This window comes from Lycorma delicatula, chromosome 7 (assembly GCF_047948215.1).
Source record: "Lycorma delicatula isolate Av1 chromosome 7, ASM4794821v1, whole genome shotgun sequence".
In the NCBI taxonomy this organism is placed as follows: Eukaryota; Metazoa; Arthropoda; class Insecta; order Hemiptera; family Fulgoridae; genus Lycorma; species Lycorma delicatula.
The window spans coordinates 10917973-10944412 of record NC_134461.1 but is presented as its reverse complement, the minus strand read 5'-3'; the positions used below and the strand labels follow the sequence as shown (position 1 = coordinate 10944412).

Here is a 26440-nt window from a genome sequence, read left to right as displayed (position 1 = left end):
ATAATTTTTTATGTAGAGATTCTTAGATGAAACAAAATAAAAATTAAAGTTGGCATTTTCCCCACACATTTTTATTCATGTTAAAAATGTATGTAGCTAGTCCAAGTTACTGAAATGAAAATGAACATATTTTTCTTCTTTTATTAAATTTAGCAATATTTTTTCTTTGATGAAGTATTTTCTCTTAAAAATGTATGTCGTATTACACGTACAATAAATGTTTAATTTTTTTTTGTTCAAACTTACTCTTAATCAAAAGGGCTGATTATGATGATTCATTTTTTACTTGAGAGGAAGTTCCTCAGGTCATCCTGTTGTACATTTTCTCCTGATAATTTTAATAGAGAAAACATACTTAGAAGATATTTTTAACTTTTTGTTTGATTATTAGCTAGTATTTGGAGTGTTGTAGTGTAGTGATATTTAACCTTTTGTCATTCTAATACTAAAGTATTTTTTGTTCAAAATTTAAGAAAATTATTTTGAAAAATTTATTTATTAGAAAATTATTAATTATTTATTTATGTTTTAGAAAATTTAGGGTAAAAATTATATGTATTCTGATTATCTTGTCTTAACTCGTATTCACTTGTAGTCTCTTTCTTTACGCTATTTTTTTTGCATTATTTTCTTATTTTTATTAAGGTTAAGACTTCTTGAATTTGTTTTTTTTTTGTGATTAGATGTTTTTTTGTAGGCGTTATTTTTTGTGGGCTTATTCATCTTTAAAAAAATATAATTAAAATTAGAAAATGTAAAATTGTGAAATGTTAAAAAATAATTTAACTGACTGACTAATAAATAAAAAAAATCTTACTTTTAATTTTATTAGTTTAAAAAAGTCAAAATTTAAAGGGGAGTTGATTATCTTTTTACGTGTAATTTGGTATTTTTTAAAGTTCATTTTATTATTTTTTTAAAAGATTATCGTTATGTTTGCAGTACTTATGCATTAATTACAAGTGGGGAGGCACAACTGTAGTAGGTGAACTATTATCCGTTGACTGTGCAGTTTGTAATTTATGTACTGTACCTGTTGTTTATTCTAATATTTCAGGCTAAACTTCATGGAGGGAAAAGAAAACAACTTTATTCCCATTCCATCCGATTTCAACTACTTGTTCATGATTACATCATGCTCCTAATTCATATATGCTTTATTCACTGTAATATTAGTTAAAGTTAAATATACATACAGTGCTCTCTCACACAAAACTGCATAGTGAAAATCCGGTGTATGAAGATTTAGCTTATTTAAACCTCTATTCTTCCTTTAATCTTATAAGCACGAATTATGAGAAAATCCTTTCCTCCGTTCTATTGAATGTACACGTGTAGCAAACTAGAGTTTCATGTTATTTTAAGTCTTTCTTATACTGGTCTGTGTTTTTTTAAGTTATAGTAGATCTTATCTTCTGGATTTCATCATGGTCTTTCCATTATTTTTATTTATAGTAGGTCAGTAAATCGAAATTGTAATATATACATTAAGATTGGTAATGTTAAGTATTTGTAATTTAAACTGTTATATATTTTCTTACTGCGTTTATTGTGTCTTATTTTTAGTATTCTGAAAGCAGGTTGGATATTCAATTAGATTCTAACATTTTGAACTCTTGTTTTTAAATGTAAATTATGAATTTTGAAAAATCTATTATTTCCTTAAGTAGGTCCTAATGTTGTAATTTCTCTTGTTTGTTAATTATATATTTTATTTACTATTTTTTTAAATGTATTTTTATGTATTTAAAAGATTGTCTTGTTTTGAAACTAGAAAATATATGTTTATTTTCTTTGATAAGAACAGCATAATTAGATTTTTATATTTTAATAGAATTTAAAATATAATTTAACAGTAAGAGGAATAATATGAATCTTAAAAAGATTAATTTTAGTAAAATAATTAATTCTTTTTTTCATTATACGCTTGTAAATGAACCTTTCAGATAATTTTTTTAAAGCTTTTATTTGTCACTTTATTTATTTAATCTTTGGTCATTGTTTGTTTTAAGACTGAAATCTGTATGAAATTCACAGAGACCCAGAAAGCAATAAGATGTAATAATAAATTAAATAATCTCAATAGATTAATATTCTGTTGCTAGGATGAAATTAGTTAAATTATTTGTTCTACTGGTGTAAGTATTTACAGAGTGTAAAGTTTGTGTAGAGGTAAACAGTAAAAAATATTGCCCTTTATAAATATATAAATAAATTCATTTTTTTTTATATTAACAGTTTATGAGTATATAATTGTTTTTAAGGCTATTTGAATTTGATCACCGTTCCAGCCGATGATCCGTTGATTTTGTATAAAGTAAATTATAGTATGTGGTCCAGGGTCACTGTGAAGGCGATTCTTTAATGGTAAAACAACAAAACGCTCTTTGTATTTTAAGTTCATTACTATTTGTTACTGTATTTGTATTGTTTGTATTAGTATTTGTTGTCGTCGTGATAATTTCTTCGCCTATTTTAGTTATTGCATCGATCGATTCGGTCATTTTTGTTACGTCTGTAGATACTGTTGCAGTAACAGGTTTCATTAACCCTCAGGTATCTGGTGCCTCTGTAGTACCGTTATCATCACATCTTAATATTACATCCGCATCTTCTTGTGTGTCACCGTGTGAATTTGATGATGTAATTGCAGTTATTCTCGGTAACGGTGTACTTTGACATGTTTCTGGATCTGCTGGTGAATGCATTAGTGTAAATGGTAATTTCAGTGATACTTCACCGCCCATTGCACCTAGTAATAATTTTACCTGTAACAATAAAGAATTAATTAGTTTCACTTCTTTTTTTTTGAGACTGTATAAGATTGAATTTTATTTCTTTGATAGATAGAAAGGTAAGTTGATTTAAAATGTAGTTCACACCTTTGGATAATTCATAGTAATTTCTTAAATCTGTTTAAATTTTTATAAGCTATTTGGTAAGAATTATAAGTATTTATCTGCTCATCGGATAATTATTTGTTTATTATTAACCTACAGACATCTATGTAGTATTAGGTTTAAAACATTTTCACATTTTTTGTTATTGTGATTTTTATTTGTCTGAGAATGTTACTAGTTTAAATGCCTTGTTTGATACTTTAAATATACAGTTGTTTTTTGTAATGAGTGGTCACATTTTATCAGTCTGGTCAACAGCCATGGCACCTGAGAAGACAGAATGTGCAGTAGTTGAACATGGCCTTACAGAAGGATGGTTGAGGTCATAATGGTCACTTATCATATGCGGCCAGGGAACCTTACTGACATGGATTCTAAGGGACTAGTGTAGCTCACCATTGTGGCTTGATGTATCAAATCTTGGCACTGGATTCTTAGGAGGTTGTGGTGTTGCTCTGGCGATAATGTCTTGTACTTATTTATATTTATCTACTCTTAAAATGGAAAGGGTTTTCTTCAACTGTATTCTAGCCTACTGATGTTTGGCGGGGCCTTACAGTTTTGTCACATGTTGGCGGGTCAGTGCCATCTACAATTTTGGGTGCAGTATGAGGTTATGGCAAGTAGTTGAACTTCCTGTGACTAAAGGAACCGATACATAGGGCGTAACTGAAACATCTATGAGTTTAAAATTATGTTAAATATTATTTGGGACAAAATATTGTAAATAACATCATTTTATTACAGATAACCAAATCGTGTGGTGTGTGGTGGTTACCAGAAGAATATAATGAGGAAAAGTGACTTTTGTAGTATCTAATTCAAATTTGTATACTGATCAGAATGAACATTATAAGGTATGCAAATCATCGGATGAGATTTTAAAAGTGAAGATTCATTTTGCTCAAAGGCTTTAGGAAAATAATATCTTGCACTACTATTGATGAAACCTAACATTAAACAATCTCCTCCAGGTGTAGAGAAATATAATGAAGAAATCACCTTCTAGGTTTGTTCATTCTAACCCACCAGGTTGGTCTAGTGGTGAACACATGTTACCTAATCAGCTGATTTGGAAGTCGAGTTCTCAAGAAATATTTATTTCTATGTCTAAGAAATGATTTCATACTTTGGTTTAGCCATAAAAACTAGAAGAGGAGAAAGAAGAAAAATTGAAAATATCATTCCTATTCATGAAATATTAACATATTAATATTAAGTATCTCAAAACTTGTGTAAAACCAGCAGTGTTGGTTAATGTATAACCACTTGTGAATTGCTTGTATTAGGGGAAGATTTAAATTCCAGAAGTATACTGTAATTTTATCTGATGTGGCAGTCTACAGATTACAGACTTGAAATCAGCTTGACATTTTTATGTCTGAAGTGAATAATAAGTGAAGAGACTTTATAAATACATCAATGAAAGACAATAATGGTTTACTTCCTTTTTTTTTATTTCGCCTAGGATCACTTCAGTCAGTCCATTAACCAAGTCTCTTTGAAGGGACTGTTTAGGCCTTGCAGTCCTCCCAGTAATTTTTCATATGTTCGATCTCTATGCTTTTTCTGGTGTTGAAAATGTTCATGTTGTGAGTTTCTTTCTTGTGAGTGTAAAGTGAGTGTTTTTGTTCTTGATTTTTTCGTTTAATTTTGTTCTTGATTTTTTTTGTTTAATTTTATCTTCTCTGTGGTGCCTTCTGATGTAAGGTCAATTTTCTTCAGATTCTCTCATTTCTCTGATCCATCTTCATCCTGTCTTGTGTTTTTCGAGTCGAGATTGTATTGCACCTGCTGTTTCAAAAGTCTTGAATCTTGCACCCTCATGATGTGTCCAAAGAATCCCATTATCCTGTTATGCACGTTGTCAGTGATGGGTTCTAACTCTTTGTACATGACTTTGTTGGCCATGATCCATTACTGCCTGTCTTTCTGGTACTTTTTGTTGATGCAGGTTTTTTCTTTTGATTTTTGGAGTTTGTCTAAGTTTGATTGTTCATTCAGATGGAAGAGTGTTTCTGTTGCATATGTGGCTTCCGGTTTTATAACTGTGTTGCAGTGTCTTATTTTGGCACAGACATTCTTTATTGTAGGTGTACCAGTTAATTTTTGAGCTTTAAGCTAGTTTGCTTATTCGCATTAAGATAGATAGATTTTTCTGTTTAGGTTTTATTTCTCAGAGGTATTTAAATTGGGTTACTATTTTGACTTTATTACTGTTTATTGAGGCCATTTATTATTGTTTATCGATAATATTTATTACTGTCTTTTTGAGGCCAGTTTTATTTGTTATATTTTGAAGTTCTAATATCTATGTTTTAGCTTTATCGATGTTGTTTGCTGGCAGTGCCAAGTTGTCATTAAAAACAAGGCAGTTTGTTTGATTTTTTTTGCCTTCTTTTTATTTTTTGGGGGCACTTTTTGAGCCATTCCCTCATTACCGTTTTCAGAGTGCAGTTGAATAGTAGTGGTGTGAGTCCATTGCGTTAGCGCAGACCTGTTTTGATCGTTTTTATTCTTTTTTCTGTTTAGCCTTCGGAATCACCATAACATATTACTTCAGAGGGTGAATGAGAATGATATGTATGAATGTAAATGAAGTGCAGTCTTATGCAGCCTCAGGTCTTGTACAACCTGTTTTGATCTAAAATTGTTCTGAGAGTTTGTCTCTGAATTTCAGTGTTGGTCTTCCTGCATGTTTCCAGATCTCTACAAAGGTCTGATCTTCTCCTGCCACTTTGTAATTCTTCATCTCACCTAGTGCTTGGTAGACTTCTTTTATTGTGAAAGGGTTGATGTTTTCCGGTGGTGTTGTTATTGAGGTGTTGATGTTGAAGTTTAGTAGTTCTGTTGGTTCTTCACCATTTAGAAGTTTGTTGAAATATTTAGCTAGGATTTTCATTTTGTCTTTATTGTTATGGACCAGATAATAGTTTTCATCCTTCATTAGTAGAGATTTCGTACTTTTGGAGTTTTTTTTTTGAAGGTTTTGTTGTAGTTTCTCGACTACATTTTTTTTAAACAAAAACAACGCGATAAAGTCTCACAGTTTTTTTTATTTTCCTTAGGGTTCAGGTGGTTTCTTTTCTTTGTTTTACTAGATTTTGGAAGGATGTTTTGATTTTTGGGATTGGTGTAATAGCCAGGCTTGATGTCTCTTCTCCACTGTTTCATTACATTTTCTGTTAAAACATAGATCTTTTTTATGGGGATTTATTGGGACCAATTCTTCTGCGACTTGTTCATGGTTATTGATTAGGTCTTCAAGTTTATACGTGAGTGTTATTTTTCTGATTGCTTTTTTGGTAATTTTTATTCTTGATTGGTCGGGTAGTGTCTGTTTTTCTTTCAGTTTTATGGGCTTAGTTTTGCCGCTTCCTTTGGGGGAGTGAATTTAATTTTAATCTTGAGTATGTAGTAATCTGAGCCCGTGTCTACTCCTCAGAGGACTTTTATGTTGTAGATCTCTTTGTGGTGGTGTTCGTGAAGACATGATCTAGTTGCATTCTTGTTTAGTGTAGTTTGGGTGTTTCCAGGTTTTGAGTTTTTGAGGTTTTCTCTTGAAATATGTGGATTTCAAGGTGAGGTGGTTTCTGCAGAGACTGGATGGGTCTCTGTCCGTTTTCATTTGTCCTGTTTTGGGAGCCAAAACAGAACCGATGATGTCTGGTAGAGTAGGTCCCAGAATTTTTCTGTTTCTTTATGGTCTTTAGAAAATTAGTTTTTATTAGTGGAAGTATGGGCATCTATTATGGTGTAAATTTTATTAGATTCTTTTATGGTGAGTGTTGAGATTCTTGGGATTGTACTTTCTTATATAAAAGAAAGTAAATTATATATTATTTAAACTTTGATAAAAAGTAATAAAAAAAAAAAAAACAAAAACAAAAAGATTACTGTTGTCTAATAGTTTATAGTCAAAATATAGATTTTAGATTTCACCTAACTTTTACTTTATTTCACTTTATACTTTCATATTTTATTTAACTTTTCCTCAAATTCTTTTTAAATTAATGTACTTCATTTCTGTCAAGAAACAAAGCTTTGTGTATAGTCTCTTTACTCAGAATGGGCATTATAGTAGTATGTAATTTTGAAGAAATTCTAGTTGATTAAACGGTTGCAGGAGTTATAAAATTATATTAAAAAAACGAAGAAAAGAAAAATCACTTAAAATAATTATTTAATTTAAAAAAAAATAATTTGCCAAAAATTAATAAAAAATGTAATTTGCATTTACTTTGAAATATGTTAACTGATGAGTAAACAAAATTTGCTTCATCCATATATTGAAAAATACAATTTTGTCAATAAAAATTGAAAACTGACTACTGTGCTTGGTTACAAATCTGAAGCCTACTAAATCTTTTAAAGTTTTTTTAGATTTCATTCTTGTATTTAGTTGAAATTAATACCTTTATTTTAATGTAACTTTATAGAACACTTAGCTCGATTATTTTAAATGTATATGTAAAATGTTGTCTTTATTATTATGTAAGCTGTTAAAAAAAAAAAAAAAAAAATGTTAAACAGAAGAAATTGAAACACATGTGAAATTGGTAGGACCATTTTAATATTAAACTGCTAGAGAATTGACTGTTGATTAGCTTAACATCAAATTAAAAAAATTTACCGTAGTTGCAATTTTAAAAATAAGTTAAGCATTTGTTTGCTAGGTTAGTATAAAGTTTGTAGGACAATTTAAATAATTGAGTTTGACTACTATCAAGATTTGGCCTGGAATTTTTCTGTTTTTTAACTATATATAAACTGTGTTGTTTATTTTATCTCCAGAACTCTATATTTAAACAATTGATGGTTTATTTAAATGACATCAGTGATTAGTAAAACTCTGCAGTTGAGTGTAGGTATTTAGATCTAACTTGTGTCAAAGCAAGCTCTAAGGTGCTTTAATCTGTTATGGTACTGGGTAATTTATTTTTTGTAACTTCATTTGTTGAATAGATTAAACCATCTATTGACTTGATTTCAAAATAGCAGGCTTTTAATTTGTTTAAAAACTAAAGTTGTGGTGGTAAACCAATCTATATGATTCATTTACATTTAAAAAATAGAAATTCCTTCACAAGTTAGATCTCAGTTCTTTTACTCAAACTTAAGTTGTTTGAAGCGGTTTATTATCTAAATGTCAAGTTAATAGGTCCTTAAATTATTTAAAAAATAAAGATGGTAAAAAAAATCTTACTACTGGATAATAAAATCAAAGCATATGAAATGTCAGTTAGATCTTGATACACGGATTCTATTCTAGGTACTCTAATCAGTGTCAGTGTAAAGTCATCATGTTAGCAGGTTCTCAGTTGATTTAAAGAAACAAAGTTGTGATAATAAAAAGAATGGATCATTCATTTAAAACTAAAAAAAATGTCTAATTCTCATACAAATCAGATTTTTATAATTTTTTTGTCTTCAGTCATTTGACTGTTTTGATGCATCTCTCAAAGATTCCCTTTCTAGTGTCAGCAGTTTCATTTTACATCCCCCTACATCCTACATCCCTAACAATTTGTTTTACAGATTCAAAATGTTGCCTTCCTGCACAATTTTTCCCACCTATCTGTCCCTCCAATATCAAAGGATTATTCCAGGATGCATTAAGATGTGACCTATGTCTGTCTCTTCTTTTACCTATATTTTTCCAAATGCTTCTTTCTTTATTGATTTGCCGCAACACCTCTTCATTTGTCACTTTATCCACCCATCTTCTTTTTAACATTCTCCTATAACATCGCATCTTAAAAGTTTTTAATCTTTGCTTCTCAGGTACTCCGTTTGTCTAAGTTTCACTTCCATACAAAGCTATGCTCCAAACATATACTTTCAAAAATATTTTCTTGATGTTTAAATTAATTTTTGATGTAAGCAAATTATATTTCTTACTGAAAGCTTGTTTCACCTGTGTTATTTGGCATTTTATATCGCTCCTGCTGTGTCCATCTTTAGTAATTCTACTTTCCAAGTAACAAAATTCTTCCACCTTCATTGTCTCTCTTGTCCTATTTTTGTATTCAGTTGTCCATCTACTTTATTTCTACTACATTTCATTACTTTTTGTTTATTTTCATGCAGTAGTAATTACGTACGATTTCATCCATGCCACTCATTCTTTCTTTTAATTCTTTTTTAATATCAGCTATAATTATTATATCATCAGCATATCGTACCATCTTTATTTTTTCACACTGCATTGCTACTCTGGATGTAAATTGTTCTTACAAGTAAAGATTAAAAAGTAACAGGGACAGGGAACATTCTTTTCTGACACCCATTTTTACTACTGCTTGTTTCTTACGCTCTTCGATTTATATTGTTGCAGTTTGGTTCCTGTAAATGTTTGTTCCTGTAATTATTTTTCTATTTCTATAGTTGAACCCTAAATTTATTTAAATGCTAAACATTTTATTCTAGTCTACATTACCAAATGCCTTTCCTAAGTCTATAATGTAGATTTTTTAGCCATGTATGTTTTTAGTTTGTTTTTCTTTAATCTTCCTTCTACTATCAATCTGAGTGCTAAATTGCTTCCCTTGTCCCTATACTTTCCCTGAAACAAAATTGGTTTCCTCCTAACACTTCTTTCATTCTTCTCTCAATTCTTCTGTTCAGAATTCTAGTTAAGATTTTTGACGCATGAGTAGTTAAGGTAACTGTTCTGTATTCTTCATACTTATCTGCTCCTGCTTTCTTTGGTTTCATGACAATAACACTCTTTTTGAAATCTGACAACTTCCATAAATATTTACATAAATATTACTTTTCCATAAATATTACACACCAGTTTATATGAGGTCTGTTTTTTTTCAACCTCTGATAAAAAAAAAGACACATTGACGTAACAAAAGTGATTTTATTACTAAAAGTTGAGTAATATCTAACCTTTTTTTCTACATGATTGACAAAACGATTTAGGCATTTTTCGTACCGTGGTACCAGCTTTCAAAGAAAGCCCTCTTCAAAGAAGTTTGCCGTCAGTAAGGTAAGGTAAGGTATGTCTTGACAGCTACTGAAATTCTTCGTTGGTGGCAAAGTGTTGTCTGTCCAACTGTGCCTTCAATTATCGAAAGAGGTGAAAATCGCTAAGTGCTAGGTCTGGACTATATGGTGGATGGTCAAACACTTCCCGCTTGAATTGTTTGAGAAGGTCTTGTGTCATGTTGGCACAGTGCGGTCATGCATTGTTATGGATAAAAACCACGCTGGATGAGAGCATGCCTCTTTGCTTGTTCTGGATCGCTCTGTGGAGGCAATGTAAAGACTCATAATAAACAATCTTCCTTTGTTATTGTTGTCGTCTGCTCCATAAAGTCCACCAACAAGACACCTTATGGTCCAAAATAACTGTAGCCATTGTTTTCCTGTTGCTCAGTATCTGAACTTTTTCAGCTTGTTTGGAGAAGTGTTCATCCACTGCTAAGACTGCTCTTTGGTTTCTGGATTATAATACCGGATCCAAATCTCATCACCAGTAACGATGGACTTTAAAAACTCTTTCCTCTCGTTATTGTACCGTGTGAGTGTCATTAAGATTGATGCCATTCGCTGTGTTTTGTGATTGTCACTGCTGCCCTCTTTCAGAAATCATTTCTTAGTCCAGCTCTCAACAACTACCATTGTGATATGGTTGCACTTTTGGTCCAGCTATTCTGTATCGCTGAGCAGTCGAGCCTCCTTACCATTGGCAAGGTCTCATGATTCATAGAGGGGATTCTATAAATATTTCAACTATAATATCCTGCCTGTTTGATATGAAGTCGGTGGATTGAAAAAAAAGAAATAAAATAAAATACAGTAAATATTTAATTTATGGCTAATTTATAACCAAACGTGTAAGAGTTTTCAAAGGGCCGGCCCACCAGTTTGATATGTGTCAAAACTAAATCTGTTTTGGGTAAAGTAATATTTTCATAGACTTGATAAGAAATTAGATATTTAGATCCAGAATTACAATGGATTGAAGTAGTTAAAACTGATTTTACGTTTAAAATAATTTTTTTAGAATATATCTTAATAGAGCATAATATATTTTTAGAATATATCTTATGAAATGTAATAAAAAACTGTTTAATTCTTGTTGAATATATTAGTTTTATGAATGTTTTAAAATGGTATGAAATACATAATAAAATACCTTAACGTAGTATGAAACATATATAGCGAATACATTTCTTTCATCTGGTGAATTACATGTGACAGTTGATGCTAATGATGCATTATTTTTACTATATGAATCTTCTAATGCTATCCAGTTTTTAGTTGCACCTTTTGCTGGATTCAAAGAATATGTTTTTTTGAGTGATGATCCGGGACCGATCGGGCATTCCTCTTTACTATTTATCAGTGCTACCACATTTTTGAATTTACCATTTGAAAACATGCATACATCGACGTGTTGCACTACAAACACCTGTAAGATAGAATAAAAAATTATTATAATCTATTTTTGAGTTTGTACATGTATTTAAATCTCTTAACCTTAGAGTAATTACATTTTGTTCTGCTGCCAGGCTTATTTATTGAATTCTGCAGTTTTTTTTTACTAGCTTTGGTTGCATGGGATATAAACATGTGTATTCAACATGAATTTCAATTAAAGCTAATTTATTGAATTATATGACAACAACAAGGAGCTGAAAAATATCAAACCTGTTAAAATAAAGGAAGGTAAATGATGAAAACGATTTAAATATCCTGCATTGAAAATTTGTCTTAAGAATCAAGTTTGAAAGTAAATAAAGAAATATTAAAAAGTAAAATCTATATTTTATGGAATTGTGGTTTTTAGATTCTTATCCATTAATAAGTAAAAACCATTGAAAATCAGTTAAAATCCACATGCTTGCGTGCATGTATATATATATATATATATATATATATATATATATATATATATAAAACTTTTGTAACTTTTCTCCAAAAGTCGGATTGAGCCTTTATGAGGTGCACATGGATATATCTGGAACAAATAGGAAAAATCTGCGGTGAACTGAAACTAAACAAATCTCATAGCTTTATTTATCATCAAATCCCACTCACTAATCACATAAATAAATAAATAATAATTTTATTGCATAAATACAATATAGAATTGCATAACAATCGATAACTAGGGAAATACAAATATGTTTAAAAGTGTACAGAAATAAGTTATTAAAATGTTAGTCTTTTCTACTCATTCAGCAGCCCCATTCAAACATACAAAACGTTCATGCACAATTCAGATCTTTATAACATCAGGCTCGGTCCTTATAAAAGTTTGTTTAAATATCCCTGCGGACATCCATAAACTCACCGACAGAGTAGAACGCCTTAGACACCAAAAGGCGTTTTAATCAAGATTTAAACCGACTCAGAATGGGAATTTGTTTGTAATCTTTTGGGAGCCTGTTAATTAATCTGACACCAACTTGTGATGGCAAACATTCGAAAGCCACGGTTCTGTGCTGTCGGTCATGCAAGTTGTTCCTACCTCTGGTATTGTAAAGATGTACACCTCTGTTCCGTACTAAAGTGCATTTCGAATGACAATACATAACATCAAGGTATAAAGACACGCCAGAGTCAGAATTCCCAGCTCTGAGAAGGTGTCCCTACATGACTCTGAATTTTAATTTCATAATCACTCTTTTTTTCTGCAGTCAAAACACTCTACTCAGCATGCTTTGACATATTATCCTCAAAGTCGAATCCCGTATTGACAAGTGTACAAATATTATTCCACAGTAGGCCATTTTCAACAGATCTAAAGAGCAGTCACTTGTGAGGTTACGCAGGGCAAAGATGACAGATGAAACCTTAGCGCAAACATGATCTGTGTGCTTACCCTAGGTCAGCCCTCGATCAAGGTGCATACCCAGGAATCTGGCAGATTCAGAATCCTCCAAGAGTTCATCATCAACCATCACGGAAGTTTTCCTGTCACGCTCATGCTCTCGGAGGCAAAATTTGATAACGTTCGACTTTGATTTGTTGGTCCTTAAGTTTATTTCTGAGAAGTTTTAAATGCAGTGTCTAGTTCAATGAAAGTTTTACCGCCAAATAACTTAAAGATTTATCTTTAAAGCAGAGAGTTGTGTCAGCATACTGAATCACATCTTCATGCTGAAATGCTGATTTCAGGTTATTGATGTAAATTAGGAACAGAACTGGTTCCAGGAGCGAGTGATCTCTTGGGGGGACCCCACATCTTACTGTATTAGGTGTGGCACCTAAGACCTGGACAGACTGTTCTGGGTCTTGGAAGTAAGATGTTACCCATTTATGCGGCAGACCCTGCATATCACATACTTCTAACTGGTGCAGCAGTGTCTCATGATGCACACAGTCGAACGCCTTGGTAAGGTCAAGGAATATGCTGAGACATGTTCTCAACCATTCAAACGCCTCCGACAACACCATCAATAAAATTTTATTGCAGCGTCAATTGTGCTTTTATTTTTCCTAAACTCAAATTGCTGCGAAGCAAGAATGTCAATCTTTCCAGAAAACTTAGAAGTCTCTGTAAGAAGAGACTTGCATAGAACTGGAAGGATGGAAATCGGGTGGTAGTTATCAGTTTGATGCGAGTCATACTTTTTGAATATTGAAACTACTCTAGCTATTTTTAAGGAGTCAGGAAAAAGCTATGTTATAAAGGATAAATTGATCGTCTCTGTAAGTGGTTTTATTTTGTGCCTGCAGCACTGTTTTAGCAACCACACAGATATGCCATCAATGTCACATATCTTTTTCGAAGTCGGCTTTTGAATGTCACGTGCCTTGTCAACAGGTATGGGAGGCATTGAAGCAATTGGTTTTATAGCATTAGCTAAATTGGGCGAGGCCCATTGAATGTCAAATCATCTGAAATGACAGAGGCAAAATAATTGTTAAATTTGTTTGCAACTTCGTGCGGGTCTACAATCATTTTATGTTATCTTTTAATGGAAATTGGTTTTTGATGTTTTGAGTGGTTTTTCCTTTTGTATTATGATGAATAATTTGCCATTCAGTTTTTGAAAAATCATTTTCTATCGTTAATAATTTATTAATATTATAGGATTTAGCCGTGCGAATCCCTTTTGAAGATCTTTCTAAAATTTCTGAAAAAACGTTTGAATCTTTCATTTTGGGTGTTTTTATAAATAGAATAATAAAACTTAAGCTTTTCTCTTGACACAAGAATACCTGGAGTCATCCGGGAATTCTGTTCTGCTTTAAATTTATTTTTGAAGTTTTTGCAAGGACAACTGATTTCTAAATAATAGTTAAAACATTTGTAAAATTTATCGAATTTCTCATTTGGGCATCTATATATTTTTAAGAAATCCCAAGTTTAATTTTTAAGTAGTTAAGCTGTTTAATATTTTCTTCGTTAATTAATATTTTTATTGTGAAGGTTGGGCTTTCTATCTCTGGCTTTCATTAAACTCAACCTCCTGGGCGTAATGGTACGAAATGACCGTTTTCATGTGAAATGGAAATTTTCAATGGTTTGATGGCGGTATAGAAAAATTGCCACATCTCCCCCTTGGTGATTTTATCGACAAAAACTCTGTTAAATTGTAATTTGGGATTTTGAAGAATTTAATGGTTTCTGATGTAAAGCCGTGTTCGGAAATTACAAATATATTTGGCTGAAGTTCTTGGCCGGCACACTATCGTCAATCATCTTTCTTGTTAGTGGCCATCTGAGCGTTCTGATGTAAAGTTTTGAATCTTAAAAAAGAATAATTTGAAGTACAAGAGGACGAAGCTGTTGTTCTCCGGACTAACTTGATTTTATGCTCTTTAGTAAATTTTCATTTTTTTTGAGGTGTCCTTGACGCTGGGCCTGGCACTGGCAGTCTTGTTTGAGTCTCTAAGGAAGCAGCCGCAGAAACATAGGCAGGCTGATCACTGTAGTTTTTCCAATATTAGTTGTGAGAACAGTTTTTCCCATTAGCTCGAAGATTCAGTCCATGAGCTGTATAGTGGTGTCGTCCGATACTCCCAATATTGAGAAATTCCACATCTTTACAGTCTTAGCAGAGTTCCTCGATGCAGTTATTGACCAGGATGACGGTCTCTGGGACGGGGCTATCGGGGGTCAGGTGAAATCGTTTTGGCAGAGGCAGAACTGAAGCTGCTCAAGTGATTCAAGAAAATTTGAGGCAAGATAATTACGTGTAGAAAAAAATTGAAGATATAAAATGCGGTTTAACAATATCGGTGTAGTTTTCAGCAAATAGAAAATATTTCATACAATACAGAAAATAGGGTTGAAGCTGAAGAAAGGTTTTACAAAGAGATATGTAGCGAGTATAACGCCAGACAGAATTGAAATTTGGATGATTCTCTGAAGAAAGACTTTTTAAAAAGCATTTTTGTATCTGTAATGATTTCTTCTAGAGCGGAAGAAAGGAGAGTCGTGTGAAAATTTTGCGAAAGAGAATGTATGAAAATCATGAGCTTACTACATCTTAGTGTAACAAATAACGGAAGGAAATATGCGATCAGGATTAATCGATTAATAACGATCAGGATTAATCGATACGTTCAACTATTCCTAGCCTTACGGCTAAAATATTTTTGCACTTTGACGTTACATGAACTAAATATAATAAAAAATTTACTAAGTATTTTAATACTGACCACCAGTTGACGTACTCCTACTACTCTTAAGGCGGTGCAGGATAATGTCATATTCATCGTATATCGACAAATTAACATTCAAATTTATACTTTGTATTCTTCACCGAATTCAAAGCAGATAAAAAAGCACATTTAAAAATCTGCCGCATTTCTTTACGACACTGTTTAATTGCATCGTATCAACATGACAGGTTTTTACACGTGTTATATTATTGACGTCCCTGTCAGTCGTTGACCGTAATGGAGAATCCAGTACGATAAAATGTTTTTATCGTACTTATTTTTAACTACGTGTATATAATGTATAATACGTTTAGACATAAAACTCGGAAAAGATCTTGACGATACATATACGATATATTGCGTTCAACATATATCGACCGATATTCACGTAAAATTTGTTAGATTTTTATAAAAGACTGAAACGTTTAGTTATCGATATTTCAAAACCTATTTTATTCGATTTTTCAGATCAATAACCATAGGAAATCGCCGATTCTCTCTCAACGTCCTAACAATTTCAGTATGACCTCATTTCATCAGGGTAGCTAAAATCCAAGCGAAATACTTCATCAGCCGTAACTCGCAAACGAAGCATTTTAGGACATTTTTTTATTTTTACGAGTTGGAATAGATTATGAAAATCTCGGGAAAATTCGTGGTAAGCACTTGTTTGTTTGTCTATATATACTCGTATACACACATACATATGTGTATATCGTAACTGTGAATGCCGTTTTGAACTGTGTTTGTCGATTAGTATATATTGTGCAATCGATATTTTTTTTTAGATAAAGGTAACTAACCGATCTTTATTTGAAACTAATTTTTTTACTTTGACCAACATTATCTCTAAAGAGTTGTGTGAAGAAAATATTCATTAGAACGCTTAGGGGAAAAAAGAAACATTTTCGGTACTGTGATCGGTCAGCATCAATACGATCAAATTTTAGATTGAAATTCATGTAAAGCGCTGTTATTTTGCCACCGGTATATTTTGATTGTGGGGTTCTATTAATGGTACTGCTAAAAGACCGATCAGCCTAGCAGAAGACAAGATTGACTTTGTGCAACGGTTGAGATTATAGTTTTAGTTTAATATGACAAATCGTTTCAGCTACCGTTGATTTTCATTATCCGGTCAGTCGTTTGGACGGCTGAATATCTCTTGCATTTTAAGGGGCATTAAAGTGGCACGCTGATATGCGGTAATAAATTCGGCTTAGTAAAGAAGATAACAGAAAATCAATTTATTTTCTTCAGCGAGCTGGAATTGAACGTTATTAAAAATCGATACCTTGTTTTTGGTCACTTTTCCTACAACCGATTCGGTTGCGGCGGTAAACGAATAAAGTTTTTGAGAAAAATAATGTAAAAAAATTTAATTTGCTATATCGCAAAAATAAAAAAGGAGCAAAATTTTATATACGGAGAGTTTGGAAAGTATGCTGTGCACTGGAATTACGGTAGTGTAATGACGAAATTTTCTTAATTATTATTACAATAATCGGAATAGTTTTGAAAGTTGTTGAAAATGACCTCCTCCAACATCAATACAACACTGCAAACGTTTCTATATGTTTTCGTACTTTAACCGGCTGATGTAAAAAAAAGTCTCGTACGCATGCCTACAGCATGCATACGTAATCTGGGAGATCGGGCGATCGGCCACAAACCCCTCGAAATGATTTATTCACCGAAGACATTTCGTAAAAATGTCATCGACTTGTTAGCGAGCGTTGTGGCGCCATCTTATTGGAATCGACCGTGATCGATTGATTTCCGCTTCTGTTAAACGACGAATGAAGTTTGTTAAAACAGCACGGTAACGATCACTATTAACCGTACTTTCAAAAAAGATTGGACCCACAATGCGTGTTCTACTCGAACCCACCTAGACTCAAGTTTTTCGTTCGTGCGGTCTTCCGCTTCGATCAGCGTCTTTAACAGAGTCTATCGCCCGAAAGTTTTTGACGGTTCAAACTGCAACGCGGTAAGGAACAGGAGTATTTGGAAACCGTTCAGAAAACCTTTACCTATCTAAATCGGTATACTTGACGCCATCATGAAAAACGTGTTCCGTCGAGAAAAATGCGTTCCTCTTCCGGAAGAACCGTTCGTTTCTCGCGACTATCGATTCCGATAAACGAAACGAAGAGCATTCAGTCACAACTGACGTCTCTGTTTATTACTGAGCAACGGTCGACGAACCCGCAGTGTAACCGACCGAACGCCGAAAGAACAGAATGCACCACATAGTTCTAAAAGAAACTGGACAGCGACTTTTTCAGGCTATTTATTGATATTGTCAGAGATTAATTGCGTTCTAATTCAGTAAACAATTTGAATACTCTTTCCACACTGAAAAAAATAAAATCAATAAAATAAAGTTTCTCGATAAAAAGAGTAAAAATCGACAAACAAATTTGTGAGAGCGGGAGGCTTTTGGCTTATTTTTAAAAACTTTCTTCTACGGTATATTTTAAATCGTATTGTTTTGAAATAAGCTAAACCACACGTTAGCTAAATAATCGTCAAAGTTTAACAGCTTTAACGTGTAGTGCACGACCAGTGTCTTGCCACTCGTTCACCCGTATTTTTTAGTTTGTTACAAATTTCCTACTGCAAAAGCTACCGCACCAAATTTCATTTTTACAGATTAAAACGGTTTCGTAAGTATAGTAAACGCTGATAAAGGCCGACTTACGGGGGTACATAACAGATTTTGTTAATGGATACTTTATTAATTTTGGCTTAAAAGAATCCTAGAGAGCTTGGGGAAGAGTTGGGGAAAGGGTTGAAAGTTAGGGACTCTTGGAGAGCTGTATCAAACCAGTCAAATGGCTGAAGACAAAAAAAAGAATCCTAAAACGATAAGAAATACAGAGATCAAAGGATCATTAATCGATCGGCAGTCAAAATTTACCCGTTATAAATATTTTATTTAGATAAATTCAAAATTATACATTTTTGAGATTACTTCAGTAAAAATAGGTTTGTGCTTTTTCAATATTAAAAAGGAACCGCATCGCTAATGTCTGTAAGAATCGAGAGAAACCCTCGAAAATTCTTGATTAAAAAAATATTAAAAATTAAAGAATTAAAAGCGGTTATGGCTTATATTAATAACAACGATGCAGTTATAGCCGTCGACTACTTCATACTTCGGAAGAAACGCTCCGCTAGCGAGTTACGGCTAACGAAAGATTTCGCTCTGATTACTTTCGATAAGTTTACGTTTTAATAACAAATTTGACGCATTTATTAGTCGTTTAACAAAATTTGTATTATAAACATAAAAAGCGCGTGTATAGATCGACAAATGTTTTCGTTTAATGTAGGATGATATTGTGAAACTTACTGGAGGATACGGTTCTGGAACCCGTTTTATTCATTTTTCCGGGTCAAAAATCATAAGAATCCATCAAGTTTAGCCTTTAATTTGGGTTCCTAGAATTTCAGTACGATTTTATTTCACTCGCCCAGGGATCAGGGCGAAATCTTTCGCTAGCCGTAACTCGCTAACGGAGCGTTTCTGGACCTATGTTTATATGAAAGTTTTTTCATTAATTTCGCTAGCGGACCGAGCTCAGAAAGCGCTGGTAAAACTACGCGAATCGCTCTGCGTTAAACAGTGGAACGATCTCGTGTAACTCGGCATAACAATTTTGGGATAAATTACCGACTTCTCACCGATTTATTTTTAATTATTATTATTTTCGAAACTAATCTAAAATAAAATTTACAAGAAAAAATTCCTGGCTTTAGTTTACTACGTACAAGCGAGCAATCTTTGCTAATTCTTTTTAACCCGTATTCGAAACTGAATATAATTTTTATAATAAAATCTTCATTTCGATTCGTTTTCACAATTGTACTTTTAATACCGCATAATTTTTGAGGTAAAAATGTCATATCGACCTAAATTTTTTTACTGAACATTTCTATATCTCTCTGTCTGTATAATCAAGTTATTAATATTTAAAATTTCTATGGCGTATTTGAAATATAAACCTGTCAAGGGCGAAGTCGGGAAAGTTATGCGATCCTTCGGTAGCTTTTACGAATTTATAATTAGTTTTTCCGTATCTCTATAATTTTGTTACTATCTGTAGGGCGTGCCTAAGGCACGCCTGCGGGTGGGTTCCCTGGCGGGCGGCGTCTCGAAATGGGATTATTATGTGTCCAAAGTTGCTTACCTCTTGTGTAAAAATATTTTTTTTTTTAACGGTGAAAATCGATATAACGAAAGTTAAATTAGAAATTTAACTCTAGAAATTGACACTACCGAATCGGGATTTCCGCTAGCGATCGGTACTTTCCGGTGCCCACTTTTTGGTTTAATTCATTATTTTATGAAGAAAAACAATCGCATAAATAAATAAAAAATATATAAAAAAATTTTCAAAACCACTCAAATTTAACGCACTAAAATATAAAAAAATAATTTTAGGACGGTATCTAAGAATCGATTTGACAACGACCTTTGATGGTGAATCCATTCTGAAATACCGTTCTTAAACAATTTTTTAAATTTTAGTGCTTTTTATTTAAGAGTGGTGTTTTAAAAACCTTTTTTACATATTTTTTATTTTCTACTTTTTAGTGCATTTAATATAAAAGAGTAGTTTAAAAAGTTTTTCTTAATATAATTTTTTAATTTCTACTTTTTAGTCTTCATAAGTTTATACTTAACAGCCGCGCTAGCGCACAGGTTTGAGCGTATTTAGCGAAACATCGGATCGGTACGTTTTACGGCGGGCGAGTGCAGTAAAAAGATAGGGCTAATAGACGATTTAATTTCCGGATAACCAAGATCCGGTCGATCAAGAGCGTACCCGATGCGTTAAACGGTTACCGCTAGACCTGCTGATACATATGCCGTTTGATTCGTGAAAATCGGACGAGCGGTTGCCGAGATATTACGGTGGCACCCCATCGCATCCCCTCCCCGATTTCCGAAGGGCGCCCGGGGGCGCTTGAAAATATTATCGTCCGGCGGATACCGATGAGAGTATCTGTATTTTCCGCAACCGATTTGTACATTCCTGGGGTAACCTAACGGGGACGCACGCACAGACACGCATACAAATGCCGTTTAGTAGGGTAAGATTATTTCACGTATTTATTATATTTCAGTTTTAATATTAAATTTTTTTAATTTTATAAATATATTTTGCGACGCTATTCTGATCCAGGTTGTCTAACGTTTATTTATTCCGTGCGGGCAAATGTCGGGGCAGTTTCTCTTTTTACCCGTGGAGATCGTATCTTTCCGATGTACGTGATGTATTACTACGTATAAATTAGAATAAAATGTTTATTTTAATAAAAAATATAAACACAGCGAATGCAATACAGGACCGCTGAGACGCGTTGAATTAGCGAAGCGTTCCGTTTGTTATAATTTTTGATCGAATAAGTATTTGCAATTTACGTTTTTTTTTGCAGATCGTGTAAGTTCGAGCCGTGTTTATTTTACCTGTTGTCCTTAAAATATAAGCTGTTCAAAAGAACGGCTTATTTTTGCACACAGCTGCGTATTTTTGTCGTACTTTCAGAAATATATTTTTCACCTTTTCGTCGCTTAACATTGAATTTTTATAATTTAAGGATGCGAGTTGATGTCATCGGAAGTATTTTCACGTGAAAAATTGAAGAGAATTAGATTTACGTTCGGTAGCTAAAACGTTCGACGCTGTTTTTTCTTACAGTCATCATTTTTTTTATTCACCCGACTATATTTTAAATAAAAATATCTAAACAAATAACGGTTTCTTCAAAGAACACGAAAACGAAAAATCGGCGCTAATAAAATAAACTGCAAAACACCTTACCGTTAAATTCTAGGATTTTCTTGAAAAAGTGGAAATAGATAAACTTCGAGTAGTATATATGTTTTATTTGTCTGCGTATTTTGAATTATTCTTTTTTATTTTATTTTATTCGGCGTTAACGATACGGTTTGTTAGCCGTCGATAGACGCCGACACCGTACGCTTTAACCGAACCCGACGTCGTTTTACTTCGATAATCTACGCGGATCGGCTATTAAACGTGACTTTGGCGTCGACTCGTAAACCTTACTTTATATCCTTCGATTTGTAGCGCGCTCTGAGAAATTCCGCGGTTACAGAACTATCGATTTGTAAATAATACGGTAATAAAATATTTTAACCGGACCTGAAAAATTATATTACGTTAATAATAAAAAGTTATATTTTTAGAAAAGTAATTTGTTCTAATGAAAAGCGACTTGTTACATTTAAGTCGCCGTCATAAATATCGGCTATCATTTGTTTCTATTTACTTTCTGTTAAACCGGGTTTTAGTGTAGGCGATATTTTGTACGGACCGTCACCGCAAAATCGATGGGACGTTTCGATACGACAAAGCTCATTCGTCACGGAATCTAATTTTATAGATTATTTCACATCTAAAAATCATACAGCGTAGGTAAATACCGCAGGAATAATACTCGTATTACCGATTGAAAATTTAACTTAGTCGAACAGTATGTAAATAGAACTATGCGCGTTGCTGACGTACAGTTCAAAACAGATTTCGCATAATCTACTCGATTCGTCGGTTCAAATCGTACTTTAGATCCCGTCTACATTCGTCTCTACAACCCTCAACCCTTCTCTAATATTCCTATTTTTACCAGGTTACTTAACGAAGACATGAGAAAATGGAATCGGCCGTCTGTATACGATCAATCGGTTCTGATGAAGGCGGTTTTTAATTTATCATTATTATTTATTCGTTAAAACAGTCGGAGAGGTAGTAGAAAACACGAGTATAGAGTATAATTTTTTTTTTGTTTTATGTATTTGTTAGGGCCAAAAAGGGATCGCGTTGCGATCTCACGAAATTGAAATTTGGTAGTAGACGCGTAAATAAATAAAATTTCGATGTTTTACAATGCCGATTAAAAAATAAATATATGTGTATTCTAGAATTACGTGCCCTAGAATATTCAAATTCTTCTGTACGTATAATATTTTGTTTATCGAAATATATATTTTTCGTTTTTAAGTTTTCATTTTTCTATCATCTCTACGGTCTCACTCTGTTAACAACCGGTCTGAAAGATTACTTTGTTAATTAAAGTTATTTTTTCCACAGTTTGTGTTTATAGAAATTACGTGTAATCTGCTTTTGACCTTAGAATTTCACCCCCTTTAATAACCCTTCGTGATAAGATTAAATAATAAATGTTGAAGTTAAAAATCCGATACTTTACCGAACTTTAGAATTCTTTTCAAAAATCTCTTTTCCTTCTACGGACATGAAATTAAGAGCCGTTTGTCCTCCTTAATAGATGAAAAGTAAATTTTTCACTATTCTGACCGCTATTTTTCTAAACGGGTTGTAATTTTAAGGGCAACCTAAAAAAAACAAAAAGCGGTCGATCAAAACGGCACGGAATCGGTTTAATAAACTTCATTTGAAATAAAAAAATTTAGTTGTACTGTTGCAATAAAGTTTGAAAAAACTTTACTTGTCTTTCATTACTGCTCTGCCGGAACCGGAAACTATTCACCGGTTACTCGCGGCTTGGAACGATCCAATATCCGGTATTGTTTTTTGATTGTTTGTTTTATATCTTAAAAATAGTTTACAAGCGAAAAACTTAGTTTTTTTGACGAGAAAATAATAAATAAGAGATTATTTACGATTGTATGTTAAACAATTTTCTTAAGTATTAAAGTATTATTTATACAGATGCCGGCGAGTAAGAGTATTAAATATTGTTTAAAATGAACTTACCTTGATTCTGCGTACGGTTTTGTTGCTTTTATTATGTACGGCTACGTTGACTAGTATCGCATCGCCGTGACAGTATATCGCTTTATCTAATGACGCTTCTAATTGCACTTTTCCGTCGCTCAGTATAAACGGTTTTTCTACGGTGGCGTGTGGCGGTTGCAGTTCGGTAACCGTTGTCGTCATATTGCTATCGCCGTCTTTCGTTTTATTATTTTTGTCTTTTTGCGACGACTGTACGGTTACCGGTAGTAATGGAGGCGGCGGTGCTCTTGCTAGTTGTACGACTCTGATTCCCATTCGCACTGTACTTCTTCGGTGTAACTTCTCATCGGCTCTTTCGGCTATATTAAAACAAAAGAAAAAAGTATTTAATTTTTAAATATTAGAAATAACGGTATCTTGATATTTTTTAATAGGCGTGTACGGTACGTTTATAACAATTTTGTGTAGAACTGCTGCTGTATTATCGACATATCTTTTACGTAAACGGTATTTTTAACATAAGCTTAAGTGAATATCGTTATCGTCTCGAAGACCGATTAGGCGTAACTCGACCGTTATCTTTTTTTATAAAGTCTATCCGACATTAAATAGGCGTGTTTGGCTTACAGTTATAAGGTAATAGTCGGTCGTTCTTCTAAAAATGATGTACGTAGTTACATAAAAGTTAGTTTAGCGTAAAGATAAACTATATTTTCCATGTTCGAGGAAAATACAAACTACGAGCCTCTTTGTATCCGCGTACACCGAACGATCTACCGGATGTACTCGATATCCCTTCCGTTGAGTCGACTTAAATAAAACCTGCGCTAAGATAGATATATCCATGTCCGGCGCCGTATTCGCTTGGCGATCGAACATTAGACGCCGGTTACTCCCGAAAATGGCAAAGTTGTACCGGGGAAACCGAATCGTACCGTTTAACTTTTCCGTCTTTCAAAACCGTATATATCCAGACATCTAGACGATTATATACGAGGGGCGGTTGAAATTTATCGCACGGTAGAATACAACTGGATAACAGAATGCGCACAATGAATGTAAACGCCGGTGACATTCGTCGTCTTCTAAAAGCGGTTTACAGCGATGAAACTGTCGATCGAAGTGCTGCGGGTATGTGGACGATGAAATTTCACGCGTCAAATGGCGGTAAATATCGATAATATCGTAGATCACCTCGCAGTAGTCGATCGGTTTCTATGACCGATGAGAAGTACCAAAAGGAGGTGGATGTGCTCCGAAGCAAGGAGTCATGGGCGGTCGCGGTCAGGTTTATACGTCCTCCATGTCCAGGAAGGTGGAGAATGAGAACCGGTGAAATTCGTAGTGTAATCTCGTAGTATAATGTTTAGTGTAATTTGCGTCGGGTTTTTTATCGTGTTGTTTTTTCTGGATTTGTTTATGTTTTCGCGTGAACTTGTCTACGTTTGGCATCGTAGCGTTTTCGTTACGGCGTTATGTAGTCGTAATGTTATGTCGTGTGTATTCTTGTAGTGTAAGTATAGTTATTTAACTTGTAGTGTTATTTGCGTATTTGTAAATTCTTATAGTGTAATTTGCGTGTTGAGGGGTTATCTCGCGGATTTTCCGCTGTAATTCGCGCTGTTATTGGGTTATACGTTACCGTGTTACGTCCGGTCGTTTATCGTGTTGCGTTTTCGGATTTGTTTATTTGAGTTTAAGTGTGATCCTATTTACGTTTGTATCCGTAGCGAAGTTCGCATCCGCGTAGTCATAGAGCTAATCAAAAAAAGCTTTTTCGCGTTGCGGTTGTAGTATTACGTATTATATATTTGTTATCGTAGTATTATTGTAATTTAGTATTATAATGTTAAGTTTTTGTTGCGTGTTGTCGGTTCGAAGTCTCGTTGAAGCTAGAGTGAACCGGTCTCGAGCTTTCGTACCCTGGCGTTATGCCTAATCGTGGTTCGGGGTGTGCAGGATTACTGCAAACGGGGGTGATTTTAGCCGGTAGTCTTCTGGTGGCGGTCGGATAAGACTATCAGTAGGAGTCTGACACTCCGTGCGTAAATGCATTTCCATTTAAAAAAGAAAGAAAGAAAAGAAGCCGGATGAATCGATTCAAAATGACCGTCGCATTGCACAACCGTCGCTACCAGATAGGCTTATCGAAAGAACGAGTCTGACACGTTACTGTTTGACCGGGCTGATGTAAAATCTGTTCGCGGTGGACGCCACGCAAACCCTGAAAATAACAAACGACGACGAAACGGATATTGTGAACGGTTCCTGAGACGCGATCGTGACGAGGGAAATGACATGCTCTGTGACAGGAGACGAAACTCTGGTTCAAAATTACGAACCAGAAGAAAAACTGCAGAGCAGTAGGGCTTCTGGTTCGCCGCAATAAAAATAATTAAGACAATCCTCTGAAAAAACCAATTCTCCTGATGGGGTTCTGGGTTTTCAAACACGTGTACGTGATTGCCAACCGAGTGGACGGTAGAGTCTTTGCCGTTTGTACAAAAACACCTTAATAGACTTGTGTATCTTCGATAATCCACAGAGCCGATAATTCTTCAGTACGATATGTTCAGAAGACACACACACACACACACACACACACACACATATATACACACACACACACATACATATACACACACACACACACACACACACACATATATATATATATATATATATATATATATATACACACACATATACACACACACATATATACACACACATATACACACACACACACACACACACACACACACACACACACACACATATATATATATATATATATATATACACACACACACACAATAAAAAGATAGAGAGAGAGTTTTAAGTGGTGATTACGTGGAAAAATAAATGTCAAATTTTTTGTAGCAAATAAAATACAGTTTTATTCCAAATTCATTTCACTATCTCTTTTCATTTGCGAGTTATAAGTGAGTGTACTTACATTTTAGCGGAGTTTCGTGTAGATTACGCTAAATAACTAGTTTGTAATTATAATTTATAATTATTATCAATATATCCTCGTATATAATTTTGTATGTATTCGTTTAAAACTCAAAAATTGTTCGGCTGATCCGAACGATTCTTTTATCGTCCCATATTTCTCTGATTTTGAGAATAGTTTTGGCTTTAGATTTATTA

General features: G+C 33.5%; 1 protein-coding gene across 2 annotated transcripts in view; it reads right to left on the bottom strand.

Moving 5' to 3' along the window:
- Positions 1-1768: 1768 nt before the first annotated feature.
- LOC142328072 (phosrestin-2-like) overlaps positions 1769-26440 on the bottom strand; it is a 726802-nt gene continuing 702130 nt past the window's right edge. For both annotated transcript variants that reach the window (XM_075371544.1, XM_075371545.1), the window contains 3 exons: positions 23303-23643; positions 11050-11325; positions 1769-2768 (listed from right to left, as the gene is read on the bottom strand). In XM_075371544.1, coding sequence (XP_075227659.1) covers positions 2553-2768; positions 11050-11325; positions 23303-23643 — 833 coding nt within the window. In that variant the 3' untranslated portion in view covers positions 1769-2552. The remainder of the gene's footprint in view (positions 2769-11049; positions 11326-23302; positions 23644-26440) is intronic.